Source organism: Sardina pilchardus, chromosome 3 (assembly GCF_963854185.1).
Source record: "Sardina pilchardus chromosome 3, fSarPil1.1, whole genome shotgun sequence".
Lineage (NCBI taxonomy): Eukaryota > Metazoa > Chordata > Actinopteri > Clupeiformes > Clupeidae > Sardina > Sardina pilchardus.
This window is the reverse complement of record NC_084996.1, coordinates 13,973,322-13,997,780: the sequence shown is the minus strand read 5'-3', so window position 1 is coordinate 13,997,780 and position 24,459 is coordinate 13,973,322. Positions and strand designations below refer to the sequence as shown.

The window sequence follows — 24,459 nt, the reverse complement described above, 5'->3', positions numbered from 1 at the left end:
CAGACATGAGAAAAGCAGAAAGAACGCAAACCATCCTTCTGATCACTGCTCCCCTCCACACGTTATACTTAATCTCTATTCGATTTGGAGATTCAGGAGGAAGTTGGTGGAGCCTATTGTGAATGGTCTTTGGCTGCAAGGCTGCCAATCAGCTTAAAGCTCACATAATTATGCATGTAGGTGCCAAATAACCATGAGGGGTGCTTAGATATCTGATCTTAGATCAGCTATTGGCCAGTGGGCTTGTTAAATAGCATCTGAGCACACTTTTGATAAACCAAAGTTGCATACCTTCTTTGTTAACATAAGACATCCATTCTATGTCAACTTTAAAACTTTAACTGGACCAATAACAGAGAATTTTCATAGTGTTTTATAAGTTATTTTTAGACTCATGTAAAGGCCAATACTCCACAGATTTGGAAATAAAGTAGCCTAGATTAATTCAGAGCTTAATTGAAATAGTTGAAACTTCTTAACGGGCTGCTTTTGAGTCGATCAAGCATATACAGCTTCCATCCATCAATTCAGTCCAGCTTTGTTGAATTATTCTATTTTATGTCTGAATGTGTAGAGAATTTTGTAGAGAATACATAGCCTGGTCACCTCTACCTAGATCTCTATTCAGGGAGGTACTAGTCTGGAACACCATTAATTCACTAATGTTTCCATTATTTGGCAGATTAAGAGGGGAGCAAGAGGGGATGACGCTACAGTTTCATAATCGAAAGTGGTCAAGGTAGGCCCCGGCCCCCAATACAATGTTTCCTGACTGTCAATGCAGCCATGTCTATGGAAGCCCGTTTCCGCCACTTGGTGGAAAAAAACTGGCAGATACTAAGTCATAATTATGAGATGCAAAGTCGTAATTATGAGATAGAAAGTCATAATTATGAGATAAAAAGTCATAATTATGAGATAGAAAGTCGTAATTATGAGATAGAAAGTCGTAATTATGAGATAAAAAGTCGAAATTATGAGATAGAAAGTCATAATTATGAGATAAAAAGTCATAATTATGAGATAGGAAAGTCGAAATTATGAGATAAAAAGTCATAATTATGAGATAAAAAGTCGAAATTATGAGATAAAAAGTCATAATTATGAGTTAAAAAGTCATAATTATGAGATAAAAAGTCATAATTATGAGATAAAAAGTCATAATTATGAGATAAAAAGTCGAAATTATGAGATGCAAAGTCATAATTATGAGATAAAAAGTCGAAATTATGAGATAGAAAGTCGTAATTATGAGATAAAAAGTCGAAATTATGAGATAGAAAGTCGTAATTATGAGATAAAAAGTCATAATTATGAGATAAAAAGTCGAAATTATGAGATAGAAAGTCATAATTATGAGATAAAAAGTCATAATTATGAGATAAAAAGTCGAAATTATGAGATACTTTCTCATAATTATGAGATGGTAAGTCATAATTATGAGATTATAATAAAGTCGTAATTAAGATTATAAAGTCAAAATTTTGACTTTATTGGTTGGTAGCCTATGGAAGCCCGTTTCCGCCACTTGGTGGAAAAAAACTGGCAGATACTAAGTCATAATTATGAGATGCAAAGTCGTAATTATGAGATAGAAAGTCATAATTATGAGATAAAAAGTCATAATTATGAGATAAAAAGTAATAATTATGAGATGCAAAGTCATAATTATGAGATAAAAAGTCGAAATTATGAGATAGAAAGTCATAATTATGAGATAAAAAGTCATAATTATGAGATAGGAAAGTCGAAATTATGAGATAGAAAGTCATAATTATGAGATAAAAAGTCGAAATTATGAGATAAAAAGTCATAATTATGAGATAAAAAGTCGAAATTATGAGATAGAAAGTCACAATTATGAGATAAAAAGTCGAAATTATGAGATAAAAAGTCATAATTATGAGATAAAAAGTCATAATTATGAGATAAAAAGTCGAAATTATGAGATACTTTCTCATAATTATGAGATGGTAAGTCATAATTATGAGATTATAATAAAGTCGTAATTAAGATTATAAAGTCAAAATTTTGACTTTATTGGTTGGTAGCCTGCCTTGACCTCGCATCACTTCCTTCCCGTTCAAAACTGTTGCCGGCAGTGTTGCGCACGTTCACACTCTTCAGTAGCCGGCCTACCTAAATCTAACAAGTTAGGATTATTAAAACAATATTTGAGATGGGAAAGTGGTGCTAAATTTCTATAAACTTTATTCAGTGAACGGGTAAAGCCGTCTGTTTGTAAGCAAAATCAAGAAATACGATCTTTTAGTTCTGTTTACCGTTACCTAGCAACCCCAACAACAAGTGAGTAAATAATTAGTATTCTTCCATTTAACTACAATAGGGCGTAGTGCAGTGGGATAATGACCGGTTTACCATGCCTGAGATGTGGGGTTCGACTCCCAGTAGACTTGCTGTTTTTTGCATATCAAAGTATGATCGATTACTTCTTTTTTCTTAGATGACGTTGCCTCGCGGCAAATAAGAGTTTGTGCTTTTTGAACCTATAATATATGACAGGTTCAAAAAGCACAAACTCTTATTTGCCGCGAGGTAAAGTCATCTAAGAAAAAAGAAGTAATCGATCGTACTTTGACATGCAAAAAGCAAGAGGTCTACTGGGAGTCGAACCGAACATCTCCGGCATGGTAAACCGACCATTAACCCACTGCACTACGCCCTGTTGAACTGGAAAAGAAGAATACTAATTATTCATTCACTTGTTGTTGGGGTTGCTAGGTAACGGTAAACAGAACTAAAAGATCGTATTTCTTGATTTTGCTTACAAACGGACGGCTTTACCCGTTCACTGAATAAAGTTTATGGAAATTTAGCACCACTTTCCCATCTCAAATATTGTTTTAATAATCCTAACTTGTTAGATTTAGGTAGGCCGGCTACTGAAGAGTGTGAACGTGCGCAACACTGCCGGCAACAGTTTTGAACGGGAAGGAAGTGATGCGAGGTCAAGGCAGGCTACCAACCAATAAAGTCAAAATTTTGACTTTATAATCTTAATTACGACTTTATTATAATCTCATAATTATGACTTACCATCTCATAATTATGAGAAAGTATCTCATAATTTCGACTTTTTATCTCATAATTATGACTTTTTATCTCATAATTATGACTTTTTATCTCATAATTTCGACTTTTTATCTCATAATTATGACTTTCTATCTCATAATTTCGACTTTTTATCTCATAATTTCGACTTTTTATCTCATAATTATGACTTTTTATCTCATAATTTCGACTTTCCTATCTCATAATTATGACTTTCCTATCTCATAATTATGACTTTTTATCTCATAATTATGACTTTCTATCTCATAATTTCGACTTTTTATCTCATAATTATGACTTTGCATCTCATAATTATGACTTTTTATCTCATAATTATGACTTTCTATCTCATAATTACGACTTTGCATCTCATAATTATGACTTAGTATCTGCCAGTTTTTTTCCACCAAGTGGCGGAAACGGGCTTCCATAGATTTAGGTAGGCCGGCTACTGAAGAGTGTGAACGTGCGCAACACTGCCGGCAACAGTTTTGAACGGCAAGGAAGTGATGCGAGGTCAAGGCAGGCTACCAACCAATAAAGTCAAAATTTTGACTTTATAATCTTAATTACGACTTTATTATAATCTCATAATTATGACTTACCATCTCATAATTATGAGAAAGTATCTCATAATTTCGACTTTTTATCTCATAATTATGACTTTTTATCTCATAATTTCGACTTTCTATCTCATAATTATGACTTTCTATCTCATAATTATGACTTTTTATCTCATAATTTCGACTTTTTATCTCATAATTATGACTTTTTATCTCATAATTTCGACTTTTTATCTCATAATTATGACTTTCTATCTCATAATTATGACTTTCTATCTCATAATTATGACTTTTTATCTCATAATTTCGACTTTTTATCTCATAATTTCGACTCTCCTATCTCATAATTATGACTTTTTATCTCATAATTATGACTTTCTATCTCATAATTTCGACTTTTTATCTCATAATTACGACTTTCTATCTCATAATTATGACTTTTTATCTCATAATTATGACTTTCTATCTCATAATTACGACTTTGCATCTCATAATTATGACTTAGTATATGCCAGTTTTTTTCCACCAAGTGGCGGAAACGGGCTTCCATAACTTTCCCATCTCAAATATTGTTTTAATAATCCTAACTTGTTAGATTTAGGTAGGCCGGCTACTGAAGAGTGTGAACGTGCGCAACACTGCCGGCAACAGTTTTGAACGGCAAGGAAGTGATGCGAGGTCAAGGCAGGCTACCAACCAATAAAGTCAAAATTTTGACTTTATAATCTTAATTACGACTTTATTATAATCTCATAATTATGACTTACCATCTCATAATTATGAGAAAGTATCTCATAATTTCGACTTTTTATCTCATAATTATGACTTTTTATCTCATAATTTCGACTTTCTATCTCATAATTATGACTTTCTATCTCATAATTATGACTTTTTATCTCATAATTTCGACTTTTTATCTCATAATTATGACTTTTTATCTCATAATTTCGACTTTTTATCTCATAATTATGACTTTCTATCTCATAATTATGACTTTCTATCTCATAATTATGACTTTTTATCTCATAATTTCGACTTTTTATCTCATAATTTCGACTTTCCTATCTCATAATTATGACTTTTTATCTCATAATTATGACTTTCTATCTCATAATTTCGACTTTTTATCTCATAATTACGACTTTCTATCTCATAATTATGACTTTTTATCTCATAATTATGACTTTCTATCTCATAATTACGACTTTGCATCTCATAATTATGACTTAGTATATGCCAGTTTTTTTCCACCAAGTGGCGGAAACGGGCTTCCATAGTTGATACAGCCATGTCTGTTATAAGTTAGAACATTTAGGCTGTATCACAACAGCCTGTTTGCTGTTTATTCTAAGAGATTATGCTGCCACTTCATCAGTAACTGTGTAATGCATGAGGAGGACTTCTCATTACTGCAGCAATTAGACAAATGAGACATTCTTCATGATATTGAGCTCAAAATCGGATCCAAAGGACGGAGGACGCAGGTAAATAGGGGAATGAGAATGAACCCTGAAGACCCAAATGAAGTGACTAGCCACATCGCCATTCATGAAATTATTGAATTATTGTGATCAATATTTTGGTAGTCCAAAGAGCTTTACAGCAGTAATCAAATTTGTATTCATATTGTTTTCTGATATGACTGTTATCTCATGTTCTCTGTTTACATTACTATGTGAGGTCTACAAAGATGTTAAGATGGATCATTAAAAAAAAAAGATCACGTTATTGCTACCAACGTTTCTAGAGTGCTTCACTTTGTGGAGTTATGGTTGCTTTTGACAGAAAACATCACATACAGACAAACACCACCAGGGCATGAAGTTAACTTTTTTGGCCACCAGCCATTGTGGCGGGTGGATTTTGAAATCCACCAGCCACTGTGTTCTTTTACCAGCCAAATTTTTTTGTCCAAAATAAAAATGAACAAAACTCAGAAAATTGAATGTTTTTTGCACTTGTGCAGAATATACATAGCCTATAAGCACAGCTCATCGCTGGAGTAACCTGCAAAACTTCGGGTGATAAAACTCAACGAGGCTATGTCTCAAATCTCGAGTAGGCTACTTCTGCACTTGCCCGATCATTAATCACTAAACCCATGTAGAAACTAGAAGACTAGCCTAAAGCGTGCGTGTGTTCCTGCATAATATTTGCAGCTAATCTTTGCGTTAGCAATAAAAATCCGTTGACACTGTTCAATTGGAGTGTCATGAGTGTAGCCCATCAACACGAGCAGGCAGCGCTATGCAACGCAACGTTTTGAGAACTGTCGGACAGCCTTTTCTATTTTCTTTGTGCCGCTCGCGTTTCTCTGCTATTTTGAATGGCATCAGTGTAGACAGACATATCAGTCAAGACAATCACCCGATCTTACATGGTGTTACAGTGTATCTCTGTAAACATTGTTGTGAGTCTCGTTTTAACAGTGTTTTTCAGTGTTTCGTTGTTTTATTGGCTACCCGCCAATGTGGCAGGTAGGTTGAAAGTTTCACCCGCCAATCACAAAAGTTACCCGCATTTGGCTAGTTGGCGGGTGCCAATTTCATGCCCTGAACACCACCCACATCATGACATCACTAATTGAAACTGTATGGTGAACTGTAGCCAGACGGGCCCATCTCTGACTGCTGTCTCCCTGCTACTGTACACTAGAGGTCAGTAGAGCTATGTTGGACACATCTGTTGTTCTCTCCAGAGTGTTCCAGCTGCATTTCCCCTCGTGGAGCCTCTGGGCAACCCAGCCCTGAGTGAGAACAGAACAGTAAGGAAGTATGGTACAGTGTTAGGTGAAAAAAAAGCTAAGCTAAGCTAAGGGCAATGAACAACAACAAAAAAAAACATAAACCGTTTTAGTGGAGTATCTCTGCAAGATGTATGATTCATTTTACTGTGGGACTATAGGTGATATATGGCAACAGCTACTATATGTCTCTGTATCTTAGTTGTAAAAATATATGCCATCACATCGTCACGAAAAAGCATAACCACATGCATTCCCATACACACACACACACACACACCCATAAACACAGTACAAACACAACTTTTCTTTATGATTGATCCACAAAAATGAAACTCCTCCATAGCCATGTGTATACATGGTTGTCTGACTGAACAATACCACAGTGTAGAAAAGTGGAGATAAAAGGCTGAGCGAGAGATTAAGAGAGAGAGCGAGAGAGAGAGAGAGAGCGAGAAGGAGAGGGGGTGGGGGTTGATGGGTGCGGCTGAGTGATGACTCATATTTTGGGTTGCCTAGCTACTGCGAGGAGCTGTTTTCTTTTCAAAGTTTCAAACCAAAATATGTATGTCTGGATTTCATTGAGAGAAAAGACTCAGTGGCTGTGGTGGCGAGGGGGGTGGCACAGAAAGAATAGGAGGAGCGCGGCAGTGCTCAGACAGAAGACAACGAATGATCATCCAGAGTTTAATGTGATAAAAATGTACACACTATAAAAAGATGAAGACCAAGCCAAAAGGGGAAGCCAGGGCAAGGGAGTGGATAAAAAAGAAAGGGGTCACCATGGCAACGAACAGCCTAGACGAATATGAGTAGTTTTTCTTCTTTCTGGAATGTAAATACTCCCTCAAAATTATCTACTGAGTTAAAGACTTTGGCCTTTTCATGTGGTAAAATGTTTGAACCAAAACAATGTGTCAAGTGGATAGACATGTGAAGGGCAAACACAGCATGAAACATAAACAATAAAACAGTAATTCGACGGTCCCATTTTTTCTTATTTTTAATCATTGGTTGGTTTACTGTTGATTGGTGACATGGTTTTTTTTGTGTATGGCATAGTGAGTATGAAGGGCTACTAGATGCAAAGGTAAATTAGGAAGAAAGTGATTAAAAAACTGGAATAAGCCCATGCTGACCAGAGACCACATTTAAAAAAACTGAGTAAATGAAACTTCTCTTTTGATTTAGGTTTATCTGTAGATCAACATGGAAAAAATACGGTGTTGAGTTGATTTCTTCAACATAATGATAATTGCTTGAGCCTTAGATAGTCCGAGGACATCTGTGCATGGCATTGTATATATCGTCTGAAAACTGGAAAGGCTCACAAAAGTCCTGACTGGTTGCTTCTGCATGGCTCGTTGAATAGAGATGAGTCATTTTACTCTCTGGGAGACTTCAGATGAAAACAAATCTCAAACTAGTCACTGATTACTCATGAGCAAATTATGTTTTCGGTGGTAAGAAAAGCCATCATGAAGATGCCATTGTATTTTCTTAACTGTCTGTGCTTGAAAGGTTAAATGGACGTGTTCTCATCAGGTTTGTCACACCCTCATAGTATGCTCAGTTCAAAAAAACTGCAAGTCCTCATCTGACTGAAAAAAGTATTCTTTGTAGGATTTCTTATTCCGACTGTGTAGCTGGCCAGGGAAAGTAAACTCTAGCTGAGACGTTAAGTCTTTGAACCACTAGTTGATATTGATTCTGGTACTGGGCCGTTCTATTGTGTTTATCCTTTCATTGTACATCTACAGGACAAACGCACTATGAATAAGCTATGGGCTGCAGACTACCACAGAGGGAGAGGAGTGGAAACCCACATTCAAGATTCAAGATTCAAGATTCAATACTTTAATTGCCATACAACAGAAGTTGTTTGAGTTTTGCTGCGGTGTGCTCCACAGTCCACAACAGACAAGACAACACCACACAAAAGCAACACCACACATAAACAGGAACCAGACTTGGAAAGCCACTGGGCCCTCGATACTGAACACCCACCAGTTTCCTAAGGCCGGAGAGGAGCTGCCCTCAGGCCTCTGCTGTGATTGGTTGAGAAGGAGGTAGTGAAAGACACTTGGTGGTAGGTTGTCTCCTACTGCACGTGGGTAAGGTGCAAGCCACCATTCACACCACACCCGACGGAAGACGGACGTCCCTTTCGAGGAAAGTGGGAAGTAGTTGGTTGCTTTGACTTTGCCAGCTGTTCTGTTGCCAGGCACATCGTGTGTGTATGTGTCTGTTGTTTGTCTGTGTGTGTGTGTGTATGTGTGTGTATGTGGGGGCGGGTGGATGGGAATGAGCTTGCATCTCAAACCCAAACAGTTCATGAAAAAAGTGAATGTGAAATTCTGGATTTCGCCATACTGTGTATGTGTGTGTGTGTGTTTGTGTGTGTGTGTGTGTGTGTGTGTGTGTGTTGGTGGGGAGTGAGATGGGTGAAACTGAATGTGAACATTGCACAACTGTGTGTGGGAAAACAGGTAAGTTTACTACTGTATCCACAGATGGCGAAACACCATTACCCAATACCCACATAGTGAGGTTTTATCAACTTTCTAGGGGGAAGTATTATTAATTGGGGAGCTTATTGGTGGGGAAGGGGAATATTAATGTTTTCATCTAGATCCAAGAGCAAAAGGCCAATGCAAAAAAAGCGAATATAAGAAGATGCCGTCCCAGTCGTCTCCAGTAGTCAGCTGCAAAAGCAATTGTGGAGCTAGACTTAGTGAGGAATGGATAGAGAGGGGGAAACCCTTCACAACGAAACAGTTTTACGGAGAAGAACGGGGAGGGAAAAAAGGAAAAGAAAAGGGTGGTTTTTGGTCACGCTTACTCACTTGGCATGCAAACGCTGCCCATTGTCCTGCGCATGTGTGGAAACAGTCTGTCACTGAGGCTAGTGAGTAACCCCGCACTGAGTCACACATGCAGGCGCTGGGGCTACTCATGCAGAGTACTCTCAGCGTAGCGTAACACACGCCCTCCGTCATTCCCACAGTCCCACCGGGATGCAGAGATTCCCCACACCTCGGAAATGTTCTGCGCAAGGATGATATGCAACTCTTTGGTTTGGTTTGGTTTTCCCGGGGGGGCCTGTTTGTGTGCTGTTGGAATATGAGTTTGTGTTCGGCCATTCTAGATTTACTGATCATTAGAGAAGGCCACACAAAGCTGCGATTGTCCACGAGGCAGGCCGTGTAAGAATGGCCTCAGCAGCCAAAGGCTTTCAAAGGTTACACGCGCACACAATTTACACGTTATGCCTGACAGTCAGCTGGGTTCTTTATTTCGGACACACCCTAAGCCCTAAGCCCCTCAGAATTGAAGGTTTGTGTGTCTGTGTAATTGTCTCTCTCTCGCTCTTTTTCTGTCTGTAAGAGTTGTTTTTGTGTGTGAGTGTATGAGAGAAAGACAGCAAAAGGCAGGGTCTCCATTCAGGCCAGCTATACAGTTTGTGGTGTTGATATGGCCCCACAAGATAGATCTAGTTTGACTAGATTTTTTTTTTTTTTTTTTTTTTGCTATGCCTCATTCTCTGAAGAATTTTCTTCTGTTCTCTCTTTCTATAGGGCTGTCTGTCTGAGTAAGTGTGTGTGAGTGAGTGAGAGAGAGGGGGAAAGAGAGAGAGAGTGTGTGAGAGAGAAGACTATTATGAGGCTGATGAACAGGCCCCACAGACTACTTATAATGGTAGTCTTGTTGACTGATGTGCAAAACAACCAAACATAGACCACCTTGGTCATAATAAACAAGCCGCTGATTTGAGAAATGTAAAACCGTATAAATGAAAGAAAGCAACCTTTTGGGAAGATATAAGCTTATTTCCCAAACCATTGGTGTATTTATAAGACATTTAAAAACATAATTTTGTATATTAGCAAAGTGGCAAACAAGTTGAACATGAATGCTGAATCAATCATAAGCATCTGCCCGAAGCCTTAGGATCCTGCCTAACTGAAGTCAGAGCATCACAGAACAAATCAAGGTCAAGGTCACAGGTCAAGGTCAAAAGTTTGTGCAGGAAGGTTGCTCTTTAAAGCAGTGGCAGATCTCACCTGACCCCCATTCACCCACCAGCCAAAGTGAAACGCCGGCTGGAATAGGAAGAGTGCATTCACCTAAGGCAGTTAATGTGCCAAGGCCAATGCTTCAAATCTTTACTCATAGTGATATACGCCTTTGGAATGAAAATGATAAATTTTTTAAAAATGTGCTGCTCTCTCACTCTCTGACATGCCCTCCCTCTCTCAGTTCTTCCCATACCAACTACATTCTTTCTTTCTGACTACTCCTCTCTGGCATGGATGGGAATGAAGTGAGGAAGGACAGTCAATGGATTGGATGGGTGGAGAGCAGATTGTAACGCCACACCCAAATCCTGGTGCTCGCTGTCGGCACACAACAGCACCGCCATGATTACTCTGGGAGCTACACTGGTCTCCATGGTAGCAGGGATTACTTTAACGACAATATTTTGAGCTTCCTAAAACACGAGTCATAGGCTTCCTCTGAGCACTTTCCTGGACAACAGTAGTAAACAATGAGCATTACAGGAAACAATATCAGGAGGACGCATTAAAATGGCCCAGTTCCTGTTCATGAAATAGTGGTGTTAGAGATGTATTCATTTACATTGAGGTGAGACTTTGCTCACAATACATTTCAAACAAATCAATGCGAGAAAAGATTAGCACGGTGTCACCGTGGATGCGACTCGAATACTTTTCATCCACGCCCGCCATGAATTATATGATGTATAATAACTCAATTGAAAGTTAGAGCGTATGTTTCGAGTGTGTGCGTGTGTGGGGGAGAGAGAGAGAGAGAGAGAGACTAGCTAGAGAGAGAGAAGGAGGAAGGGCTGGTTGGAGGTTGCAGGGGGTGGGGATCGTTTTTGAGAGTTTAAGCGCACGCTCATATGAGGCGGGAGTACAGTGGCTGAAAGTTGTAAAGGAGTGAGCAGAAGTCCTGACAACAGTTAAGAGAGTTAAGAAGCATCAAACAAGGTAAGGCTAAACAGTTATTTAAGAAACGCATTGAAATAGTCAACAAAGTAATATATGAAGCGCTTCAAAATAGACTACCCCCTTAGGGTATTTCTATTTCCATTCCTGGCTTGAAATGCTTGTTTATTGCTTTAGGCTATAGTGTAGATTAAAATAACTTCAACTTAAAAAGTAAATTACCGGCTTTATCATAGGATAATTTGGTCTTAGAGTAAGGTGATTTGAGAACAACTTGTGCATTTTGGCTTGTTGAAATACTGTTTTGCGAACTACAGGTACAAATGACACATTGAAAAAAAATTGACGTGTAGGCATAATTGAGAGTATCTGAACTTGGAGGAGGCTACGCCTTGAATAAGCTTCACTTTGAAGCTAGTGTGAAATCATATGATAGTGAAGCCTGCAAAATCTGCGCACGCCCTTTCAAGTGATCTCGGTAGGCTACATCATGCTCGTATGTCAATTGTTAGTATTGGATGTTGGTTAATTTTCCATAAAAAGAAAACCGATAGAAAACGTATTTTGCGCTTGTTGGGCTGCCATTCTATCTTGCACCAGTCTTCAATGACATAAGGATTTAACTTCATTTGGTGAGGAGCATGGTAGCCTAACTATAACAGATCCACTATTGTGAAGGCCTGCACAGGTCAGTCTTAGGTTGTTCCTAGTGTTCCTACAGTGATGTATACTCACGAAACGTTTCAGTGTTGCAAACTATTTACGCAGACGATCGTGCAATCAATCTATTCATTAAAAGCTGGTATTTAACACCTGGAGATGCGCCATGTGCCCAGCTCCTCAGCCCGAATATGATGAATCGTTTCTGTTTGGATAAGAGATTACTCTATCTTGTCATTGTTGGTATGCGGTGATTTTGAAGAAGAGATAGTGACAAGTCGGCAAATAAATCAATGTATAGCCTACATTTGATTTTTGTATTATGCTTAGTAGGCTACAATAGCATCACCTGTGAATTTGGGAAAGTTTATTAATGACTTGAGTCTAAAAAACATATGAAGTGTATCTATTGTTAAATTGGAGGCAGATCTTGGGGAGGTGTCTCTGGGCAGGATAAAGAAAAGGTATTCTGGGCAGTTAAGGTGTGGCTTTTGAATGAAAAGACCAAGGCAAGTTACAACACACCTTCTCCACCACCACTCCCCTGCCAGTGTGAATATCATTCACCCTGTTTTATAACTGTCTAATACAGCAGTACAGCAAACACTCCATTGATGGATTCTACTTAAATGTTGTGAGTAGTTGATCTAAAGCACAGCTAATAAACGTACGTACTAATAAATAAGTTAGAGTATAAAGTCATTAGTCGTGCAATGCCACACCCTATATAGGGAGGTGAGGTTGCAACATGTGAGTTTGATTCTGTGGGGGAATTAATCAACCTCCAAATGACATATTTTATCCTATTTCAGTCACTCAAAGTTTGTTTTATCCATCACGTTCGTCAGCAATGGGGTGTGTTCTGTTTGGTTTAACACTGCTGAAAACCAGTTTTGCTAAAAACCAACTCCCTGTTGAATCACATGTTCTCTCTCTCTCTCTCTCTCTCTCTCTCTCTCAGCCACCATGTTGGTACTCCTAGCTGGAATCTTCCTCCTTCATCTCACTGGCATCATCCTCCTCCTTGTGGCGACAATAAACAATGTAAGCACACACACACAAGCATCACATTATCACATCTCCAGATCTCCTCACCTCAGTTCTCCTCTCCTGCGCACATCATAACCACTCACTGATAGAAGTGTGAAGATTTACTGTTTATTATCGGCCAGATGTTGAATCTTGCGTACAGCCATAAAGATATTATCTGCGCAGTCTGTGCCTGGAAGGTTTCCTTGAGTGTCTCACATTGTTTAGCTTGCTGCATTTCTGAGCTTGCTCTCATACCAGAGCTGTGACACGTCTGTCAGCGTTTCATCAATGAAGTCTCACCTTGAGTGAGTGAGTCTTCATGTTTGAGTGTCTGTGTGTGTGTGTGATGTGTGATGTGTGATGTGTGCGTGTGTGTGTGTGTGTTTGCATGTGTGCGCGCGTGTGTGTGTACTCTGACCAAGCCGCTCACATGCAGGCACATGCACATGTGTGTGTGTGTGCAGTGCAGCACATACCGGACACCGCTGGAGTTCTGTGCATTCCTCCCCAAGACACCTGTCTTTCCTGCTTCAGGAGATCACGCCCAAACATGCTCCCACACACAAGAATGTGAAAGCCTTCACATTGTGCGCATTGTCTTATTCCCCTCTCCCCTGTCTGTCTCTCTCCCCAGGCCTGGTGGGTCACAGACACCATCTCCACTGACATCTGGGCTCGTTGGGTGTGGGTGAATAATGCATGGAACTATACGGACCTTCCCGATATCCACACCTACGGCGAAGGTATATTCGAATGTGTATATTCTGACTGTAGCCTCTATGTCACAAGACTGAGATACAGAGAAAGATTTAGGCATATACTGTGTGTATATATATATATATATATATATATACAGAGAGAGAGAGAGAAACTGAATAATATATTCTTTTTCTGAGTTTGCCGAATTACACTTGATTATACTACACCAAATTACACTTGATTATACTACACTCTACACTCTTTTACTAAGAATGTGTCTGTATTCTTGTGGTAATTTTACAGATCCATATTATTGAACCTGTTAAAAACGCTTTACCTTAGAGTTATAGAAGGAGCTAATAGTTCTGCCTGGGTGCTATGGGCCAAAGTGTGCTTACATGATTTCTGAACATTAGCTTGGTATTTTTGGTGCAGTATAGGGCAAATCTGGTTGGTGTTTTTCACAAGTGATTATTTGGCCTACGACAATGTTCACAGTCGCACCAGATGGGATGGTTTATAGTTAAGGTCATGGTTCTTAGCTTGTTATTGGGATTATTAGTTTCAGTATTAGTATAGTGTTAGTGGGTAGGAATTAAGAAATATTCACATTGCCAACCCATTTCAGTATTGATTTATGTCATTGACTACAGAAATGGACATATTTTTTCAGGGGACTCAAATTCCCCCACAGCTCGCCTATGGAATACATGCAACAGAAGTATGCAGCATTACTGTTAATTATAGTGCTTAAGAAGTAGTACCAAATGTGGGGAGGCACTGCCACACTACTGGAGGGTTAGACGTGCATGGCTGGGAAACGAGGGTTCAGTGTAATTGAGTGAGTGTGCTTTTGTGTTTCGTTTATTTTTGTGGTTCACATCATGTCATACAAGCTTTTATTGATTGCTGCTCAGCAGCTAAGAGAGTGTTTCTGCTCCTGTTTAGAAAATAGATTGAATATGGAGGGCTGAAATTAAGTTCTACTGCTTTGTGATGTCTGTGTCAGAGAATAATTATTTAGTGAATCACAAAGCTGAAGTATGTTGTGACAGACCAGCTACATGTTTTTCCTGGGATTTTAGAGGGAGGGCCCTCCAGTCAATGCCAAGTATTCCAGAAGCAGCTATCTCAAAGGTCTTAGACAGGACTTCTGTTGGGTGTGTCTTTATAAACACTCCAACAGCTATTCTTTCATTAGGGTGTAAGCAGAGGCTTCTCTCTCACAGCATATCTTAACCGAACATGTGCAACACGCCTCATGATCAATTTTCAAGTTAGTTCTGAATTCCAAGTGGTGCTGATGGGGGAAGGGGTGTATTTAAAATAGAAAAGCTGTTGATGTTTATGCCAACATCAGTCCTCCTGGTGAAACTCAGTGTCGCTGTCTGTCGCCCCCTACAGAGTATCTCCAGGCAGTGCAGGCGAGTTCAGTGCTGGCCTGTATCTTCTCCATCCTGGGCCTCTTTGTTTTTGTGGCCCAGCTTTTCACCCTCGACAAGGGAAGGAGATTCGCCTTCTCTGGCATCTTTCAGCTCCTAGCCTGTAAGTATTATCCCATCCACGTGCTGTGGTCTACTTATGCTTGTTTTCTGTGTCCACACACAGACACGTTCCTTGTGTTTGTGGGCAAAACACACTTGTCACTTGTCACATACCTGATATTTCAGCTCCACACACTTGACACCCATACAAACAATTTAACTCATATGGACAAATCTCATAGGTTAATTAATTCACGTAAAACATTAACCATTCACCCACTCTTGTCTCTCTCTCTTCTTTCCTTCCTTCCTTCCTTCTCTCTCTCTCTCTCTGGCTCCCTTTGTTCATCCCTTGCTTCCCCACAGGCCTGTGCATCATGATTGCCGCGTCTATCTACACAGACAGGTTTCACAAGGGGGAGGCCGATGGGTGGCACGGCTCCTCATTCATCCTGGCCTGGATCTCCTTCGTCCTCACCTTTATCTCCTGCATCATCTACTTTGTTCTGCGCAAGAAGACGGCGTGAGCCTCCGCCCATGAAGTGCACTAGACCTAACTAATGATAAGGCTTGATATTGTTTGATTTCGTTCTGCCATGTGTTTTTTATTTTGTTTATGTGGTTGTATACATGTAAAGACAGGATATATAGGTGGGGGATTTGAAGAGGGTGTATTTTTATACTTCATCCTTTTTCCACCATGTCATTTGATTAATGTATTAATTATTTCGAAGTGAATACAATTTTAATAGCATCCAGATTTGCCAGACGGAGCCTGCGATGAAGAGAGAGAGATTAAGACAGAGAGAGAAAGAGAGAGTGAGAGAGAGAGAGAGAGAAAGGCAAGAAAGAAGGAGAGCAAGAAACATATTATTAAGCCAGGGATGCATCACTTCAGACATTCTCAAGCTATTATCGCATCCTGCAAACATTTGATTGATTTTTCAATTATTGCCCCAAATAAAACCAAGTCAGGCCACACAAAGCCCTGCAGGAAGACAAATAGAAGACTCTCTTGAGTGTGGAGAATAGAATCCAATCTCAGAGTGGGAGTCATCCCCATCATTCTCCCCGGCTTAGTGACTCACACTAGCCAACAATACTGACACTATGGGACCAAGCCACAGGGTAGTCCTCAGTGGCACTATATAAACTACTCAATATATGTGCACAAATAACAGAGCGACACGTGTTATACTGTATGATAATAATAACGACAAACGTTAATACTAACCTCAGACTCTAAAACTGGATAGGTCAACCCGTGAAGTGTTTAAGGTTAAGCTTCTGATAAAAAGCTTTGTGGTATTCTTTTTTTAAATGAAATATTGAGTTGGACAGGTGAGGAGCAATGTTAGGAGGTACTGACGTGATCCTTGTCTACTTGACCTAAATCATGCGCCTCCACCACTCTGACTCACGTGTACATATGATCGTGTTTTTATTTTCTTGTTCGAGCATTGTATACCTAATATAGACTTCTGTGATTTTTGTGTCATGAGAATAATAATTTGTATTAAAAGCTTGAATCATTTTTGGACATATGGGATGAACATTGTTTTAATTGTGTGCAAATCTTTGCTCCGTAAAAAAATCTCACTGCTGTAGTATTTGCTATATCAGTGACAGAATATTCAAAAACAAATGCAGTTACAGTGATAGCATTTTAGCCTTGATGAACCTTTGATGAAATGGTGACATAGCATAAGCAGGACTTGTGTGTCATAACTGTCTTTATTATGGGCAAACAGTAGGGGTTACAAACGGCCAAACAGTGTTCACTCTAAACAGCATGACTCGCAGGAGAACACAGAAGTCATTTTGGGGCCAGCACACTTGAATCCCAGTAGACAGAGAGGTCTATTCACCCTGGCAGTTGTATCTATGCATAACCGTAAACAGTACAGGAGAAACGTAAACATATTGCTACATTACATACTACATCATAAATGACCCAGAAAAAGAAACGGTGCTGTCGTCAGACTTTTTTCGGTCTCACATTAGTGAGAATCATAACCACATGTGTGTGTGTTGTCCACTCGTTGTAGACGAGGCTCAGGGCCAGACTGGAGCAGTTGTGTGTTGAGGGGAGGCGGTGGCGGCGGTGGGGTTACGTAGGCCAATCAGAGTGGGCTGTACTCCTCCTCGGAGTACTGCAGTGTGTAGCTGTGGCCGGACACGGACGGCGAAATGGAGGGGGAGGAGTGGGCGGCCCTGGAGTAGTACGGGTGCTGCAAGGGGTGCAGCGCCGGAGGCATGGAGGCCTGGTGCTGCAGCAGCTGCCGCTGACGCTCCTGATGCTCCCAGCGCTGCTGCTCCTGCTCCTGCTCCTGCTCCTGCTCCTGCTGCTGCTGCTCCTGCTGCTGCTGCTGCTGCTGCTGCTGCTGGAGCTCAGGGAGGGGAGAGGCCAGGGCATCCCCCGAGGAGGTGTTGTAGTACGGGGAGAGGGGAGACAGGGGCGGGGAGGGGGGCGACGGAGGCGGGACCGAGGGCGGAGGGGGAGGGAGGCTGTAGTAAGCGGTGGGTGGGGGCTGCGGGGGAAAGGTGAAGTTGCGGCAGGGGTACACCAGGGACTTGTGCTTGGGCCCCCGCATGATGACCTTCTTGGTGTAGTTGTTGAGCGTGGAGACGCCCGAGGACATGCAGAACAAGAAGCCGACCCAGGCCACGCTGAGAGACAGAGAGAGGGAGAACACAAATTTATTTTTATGTGATTGTTATGATTGTGTGAAGCACATTGGGCTATACCGTTCTGTGTATGAAACGGGCTATATCCATAAAACCTGACTTGACTTGACTTGAATGAAACAGAGGCAAAGAAAGCGAAACAAACAGGGTGAGAAAAAAAAACACAGAAGGGGGAGACAGAAAGAGGCAAACACAGATGAGAGAGAAGGGAGTCATTTCAAGTGCAGTTCATTTGAGGATGCCTTCACTCACGCAGCAACCAAAGAGCCCTTGACTGAATTGATGGAGCTCCAGACGCACTCACTTAACACATGAGAAGACTTTTGATCTTGAGGACCCCACAACCCAATGGGATTATTGAGGAATTAGAGAAGTGTGGATAAAAACTGAGAATGAGATGCTGTGCATCCGCCAGGGCATTGTAAGTGTATACTGTGGAACACAATATCTATGTATATTTTTAGGCTATGTGTGTCTGTGTGTGTGTGTGTGTGTGTGTGTGTGTGTGTGTGTGTGTGTGTGTGTGTGTGTGTGTGTGTGTGTGTGTGTGTGTTTGCACGTCTGTGTATGTTTGTAGTATCAACTCACTAGAAACCCCAGGAATAGAAATAACCGTGCGGTTTGAAGTCCTCTGGCCCAGTGGAAACAGTGACATGGAAAACCTGCATAAACATCATGTGAGCCACCATGCCAAGCAGCCCTGGGAGAAAATGAGAAAATGAGAGAGTAAGAGAGAGGGAGAGAGAGAGAGAGAGACAAAGAGGGAGAGAGAGGAAGGAGAGTCAAAGAATGGGACTACTCATGGAACTTGATTTTTCAATATATGAAATACTTACACACTGTTGACAAATTCTAATTCACTTTGGCCAGTGAAGCTAAAAATACTCTGTGTGGGTGTGTGTGTGTGTGTGTATGCGTGCATGCGTGCGCGTGCGTGCGTGTGTAGTAAACGTACCGCCCAGCACGGTGAAAACTGCAGAGTAGGCATTGACCAGCTGACCCCAGCGCTGTGCAGCAGGGAACCAGGCAGACAGACACAACTGTAGCAGCAGCAACATGGAGCTGATAAACAGCAGGCCTATGTACATGAGCTCCATGGCCACCGACAGCCATAGAATTCCTTCAGAGAAAGAGAAGAGAGAGAGAGAGGGAGAGAGAAAGAGAGAGAGAAAGAAAGAGAAAGAAATGGGGGATAGAGAGAGAGCGAGAGAGAGAGAGAAAGAAAGAAAGAAAGAAATGGGGGATAGAGAGAGAGAGAGAGAGAGAGAGAAAAGAAAGAAAGGAATGGGGGATAGAGAGAGAGAGAGAGAGAGAGAGAAAGAAAAGAAAGAAAGGAATGGGGGATAGAGAGAAAGGGTAAGGCGATAGAAAGAATGAGTAGGAGTGTCAATAGAGCGCCTGCACACACAGTATATTTAGACATTTAAGAGACAGAGGGAGAGTGCCTGGCATACAGACGATAAGAGAGGCAAAGAACAACCTCATTACTACTGGAGGGAAAGGCAGCGGAAAGAACAAAGGGCGGAATGCTTTTACTGTTGGCTTGGACTTGAGTCAGGTAGTGAGCACATCTACCTCTCTCTGATCCGGGAGTAAGAGCATTGAAGCTGCGACATTTCTCTTCTGCAAAAGAACAGAGAGAATTAGAGTGAGAGAGAGAGAGAGAGAGAGAGAGAGAGAGAGAGAGAGAGAGAGAGAGAGAGAGAGAGAGAGAGAGAGAAAGAAAGAAAGGCAGAGCCAGTGAAAGTCAGTGCAGATGCAAGTCAGGGAAGAATCCCCTGATTAAACAACACTGAGTCATCAGCAGGCGCATGATCAATGTGCGTGATCCCTCGGCTGCCATCCCTAATTAATCCTCTCTCTGAGGGTGTGTGTGCGTGTGTGTGCGTGTGTGTGTGCGTGTGTGTGTGTGTGTGTGTGTGTGTGTGTGTCTGTGTGTGTGTGTGTGCGTGAGTGTGTGTCTGAGTGTGTGTGTGTGTGTGTGTGTGTGTATATGTGTGTGTGTGGGTAGGTGGGTGTGTATGCGTGTGTGAGCTTGCAAACAGCTACAGCAGTCTAGGTTTGAAGCAAACAGAGACATCTCAGAAATGTCTGCATTCATAAAGGGCTCTAGGAGCTAGCAGTTCCCTCCTCATATTCTAAACTCAATGAGTTAGGACAGTATCTGTACCAGAGATGAAAATGGGGTTGACGAAAGACAAGGTACGAATCAGGTAAACAATACAGAACACAGAATCTTGGACACGACCAAAGTAAGCTGGATAGAGCTGCTTCATTCATGCCTTACAAACAGAGCCTCTCTCTCTCTCTCTTTCTCTTTCTCTGTATTTCTATGAAATTCCTTCCATCTTTTTGTGCATTGCATTTCCTGTAAGTAATCACAGGAGAAAACAGCTTAGCCGCTGCTGAAAACGATGCAATAAAACAAAGGTCAGGATTTGCGGTGACCGCCCAGGAAAAATCTATTTTGCACATTTGCATTGAGAGCTGGATCCCGGTGATGAAAATGTACACAAAAAAAAAGAGAATGAAGAGGATAGAGGATACAACAGAAAGAAAACAACTATAGGCATCCGAGATGGCATCCACAACTGGCAAAAGAGTTTGAACCAGTCGTTCTCTGTAATGGTATTCAAACTCATCCATTCTCCCACCTAGAGAAAAATCCATCTCTATCAACTCCATTGGCTGGACAGAGGCTCAGACCAGCCATTTCCCCCAGGGCTTTATTATTAAATTAACCTTTCTCCCTTTCTGCATATAATCCATAATTGAGTCCCACTGTTAGAACCCAAATCTCCACGAACAGCAGGGTGATAATAATCCTCTTTAGAGGACCTTTGGCATGGACACATACAGCACACACAAATACACATACATGGACAAAGGCATACACAAACACACACACACACACACACACACACACGCACACGCACACGCACACGCACACGCACACGCACACGCACAGGCACAGGCACACACACACACCCACACACACACACATAATTTTTCTGCAGGCCCCTAGTATATATGGCATAACATACACACATATTACAGTATGGAGAGAGTGGTATGTCCCTAGTCACGCACACATGCAGGTGTTATATATATATATAACATATATAACACATTGCTCCTTTCTACTTCCTTCTTTTTGTCATTCTACTGGAGCTTATTTGCCCTCTTGAACCCCCACAGGTTACAGGTGTCCTGGTCTCTGATGTACAGTCGGGGTGATATTAGAGGGCACTAAACCAGCTGAGGTCATCAGACAAACAGTAAACTGGATTACACTCTCTTGAAAAAAGAACCACAGGAGCACTGTGTCCCACAAGGTCAGGAGATCTTTGGGTGGCATTATCGGTCACACACTGACCTGGCCTATAAGGTCGACATCTGTAATGCCCCACACCCCACGCCCCCAAGTGCACGTGCGCATGCGTGCTGCATACACACACACACACACACACACACACACACACAAAGAAACACACTATGGCAGGAGAATCATCTTACAGTCAGAGACCTTTCACACACACACACACACACACACACACACCCGCACAAGCGTGCAAGCTCACAAACACATAAGCACAAGCACAAGCTCACACACACAGACACACACACACACACACACACACACACATACACACAATGTGTATACAAACCTTTCCTGTCCCACATGAGCACCGGCTATTGCATCACTCTTTCAGACCCATCTACAGGGGACCACTATCACCCCCTTCACCCTGACCCCCTCTCTGCCCCAAACACACACATACACACACACACACACACACACACACGCACACACCCCACACCCCACACACCCACATCAGCTCTCACCGTAAAGGTCCTTGAGGATGTTCTCCTGGCAGGTGATCCACAGGCCCGAGTGGAAGGTTGGGAAGACGAAGCGGTCATCGCCCGTCTCCCAGGAGAACGTATCGTCGCCGCCGCCGCCCGTGCCATTGCTCAGGTCCTCCACCTGGATGCACATGAGCTTCTTGACGGGGGAGCAGAGGGGCTTGGGCACCTTCTGACTGCCCTCCACCCAGTAGGGGGCGATGACCGCCGCCGTGCCCAGCAGCAGCGACACCAGCGTCAGCACGAAGGTGAGCCGCGGGGAACGCACGCGTTCCAGCAGAGACATCGCCAGAGAACTGGGAGAGAGGAGTGGAGAAGGAGGGAATGGACTATGGGCAGGGAAAGAGGACAAGAGAGGAGAGAAGGAGAGAGAGAGAATGGGAAGATAAGGAAAGGAAGAAAGGAGAGAAGAAGGAAAAGAGAGAGGGGAAAGGAGGGACAGATGATATAACAGGAAGAAGAAGGCACAGAGGAAGAGAAGGCAGAAGTCAAGGATGAACAGATGAATTATGAGAGAGGGACGGAGACAGGAGGACTGGGAGAGAGACAGGTTCAGGGGACAAACATTAAAAAAAAAAATGGGAGAAAAAAGTGCAGAGCGACAAAGACGAAAAAATACAGTAAGATTCAAGAAAGTGATGAAGCAAGAGAGGCAGTTGAGGAGAAAAGAAGAGGAGAGGAGAGTGTGGAAATGCAAAACGAGGATGAAGTGAGCACTTATCTAACCAGGACGACTCTTTATGAGCATAACCGCTCTCCGATGAGCCTGTCTTTAGATCACTCGTCCCTACTGACAGTAAACAGTAGAAAACAGCATTTAGACAAATCCTCTCCAATTTATGTTGCCCAGTCTATGCTCCCTGTGATTAGTTATTTCAGATGTGTGCAGTGCAGTGCAGGGGAGAGTCTTAATCTGCCCTGGGCCTATTGTGAGGGAGGTAGACTTGATTAAGGATTAGGAGGCAGAAACCAGGACAAAGTGGATGTGCGGGCATGAGAATATGAGGGAATGAGGTTGGATGGCTGAGGATGGGGGATAGAAAATGCAACTGCGGCCAAAGCAATTACAACAAATCTAATCAAACACCACACTATACTTAAGGGCGGGTTGACATGAAGTTCATCAACATGAATTGAACAAAAACACATGAAATTATTCAAATGACATTGCGCGACGCGTTTACTTTGGCATACATGCATGCTGTTATTCAGCACAGATGATTCAAGCAAAGCTTAACATTATGTGGTTGCTGTTTGAAATGTCCAAATAACACGTAAAACTAAACAATGTTCATAATAGAAGATCGATATTATTCAACTTACCGCTGGTCATCTAGCCCTGCTTTTAGCGCCGTCTCCCTATCAGCCATGTGGGGATTTCACCTGGGGACTGTGGAACCCTTCCCCTCATCCCTGTATTTAATTTCTCCTGTCACGGCACAGCACACACCCCTTTTTGACCTCCAAGGTGTGTGTGTGTGTGTGTGTGTGCAGCTGTTACTCTCCATGGCTTTCTTTTGTCAGTGAGTCTATGTGTGTGTGTTTGTGTGTGTGTGTGTGTGTGTGTGTGTGTGTGTGCACACAGTCTTAAGCTCCAGTCTACTTTAATCCATCGATACAGCAGCAAATCCACACAGGACAACACTGTTCAATCTGCTCCATATTCCCTTAAATAATCTCCACTGGCTACCTTACACCCGTCTGACTGAAGCCTCTACTCGTCTACTGCATTAGACTCTGTGATTTATTCTATCTGCATTGACATTAGATCTAAAAGAAAAACAATTTACAAGAAAAATAAACATAACTGCAGAATAGCACTGAGTGAAGAAATTATGCTTATGATACACTGACTGAATACAAAATGATAAAAATTGAATATGAATTATGATGAAATGTTGAACTCATGTATAAAATAATACAACAAGGAGACTCATGCAGCAGTTAATTATAACCTATTGACTTTGTTAACCTAAGGCCTGAAAGTATTTCAGCTTAGTTGATAGGTTCAAATGTGTTGCATACAGGCATAATCTATCAGTCCCTATAGACATTTCACACATCATATAAATACATTATGAAGTTCTCAAGACTCACCACAAGGGGGAGGTCTGAGGGATGCCATCAGACAAATACCAGTACTCTAGTAAACCCCACAGGGTGAAGCGGTGACCCTGGACAAGGTAAATCTGACATTAATTCTTGTAAAGCAGTGAAAAAAAAAATATTACAGTTGGGAGTGGAGAAGGGAAAAAGTGCTCAACAGCAAACTATACTGATGTCAGGTAAGCGTTCACCCAGCACAGCCCTCCCCTCTCCTGAGGTCCCAGCATCACTCCTACAGCACAGTGCCACTAGCTCTGTCCAAACACAGTGGGTATGCCTTCAGGTGTGTGAATGGGAACAACGTGCCCAGGCACACACAGGAATAACAGGAATTCACGCTGAAACAACAGCCAGCTGGGTTTAGCGGCCTTATTCCTCACTGGAGATGTAGACACATGCTAGCATTGAGTACACAGTTGAGATGAATTCAAGGCCATTCCGTCGGAGTTGTGTTAACAGCTAACATTGAAAGATGACATTGAGCGGAAAGAGAGTTTTTGTTTAATATCATGTTATGACGGGCATGGTAACAGTAGCCAATCCTTTTTTTGAGACCAATGGACGCCTCTGAT

General features: G+C 41.7%; 2 protein-coding genes across 2 annotated transcripts; one reads left to right on the top strand and one right to left on the bottom strand.

Annotated features, from left to right (window-relative positions):
• Positions 1-11,257: 11,257 nt before the first annotated feature.
• Positions 11,258-16,766, top strand: LOC134076777 (epithelial membrane protein 2-like). The gene is made up of 5 exons (XM_062531990.1): positions 11,258-11,393; positions 12,973-13,055; positions 13,678-13,786; positions 15,147-15,287; positions 15,593-16,766. The coding sequence occupies exons 2-5, from the start codon at positions 12,978-12,980 to the stop codon at positions 15,751-15,753; spliced, it is 489 nt and encodes a 162-aa protein (XP_062387974.1). The 5' UTR covers positions 11,258-11,393; positions 12,973-12,977; the 3' UTR covers positions 15,754-16,766.
• A 583-nt stretch (positions 16,767-17,349) lies between these two features.
• On the bottom strand, positions 17,350-22,067 carry LOC134075897 (germ cell-specific gene 1-like protein). The gene is made up of 6 exons (XM_062530926.1): positions 21,761-22,067; positions 19,490-19,534; positions 18,870-19,034; positions 18,503-18,614; positions 17,635-17,896; positions 17,350-17,457 (listed from the first exon to the last, which is right to left on the bottom strand). The coding sequence occupies exons 1-6, from the start codon at positions 22,065-22,067 to the stop codon at positions 17,350-17,352; spliced, it is 999 nt and encodes a 332-aa protein (XP_062386910.1).
• Between the last annotated feature and the right edge of the window lie 2,392 nt (positions 22,068-24,459).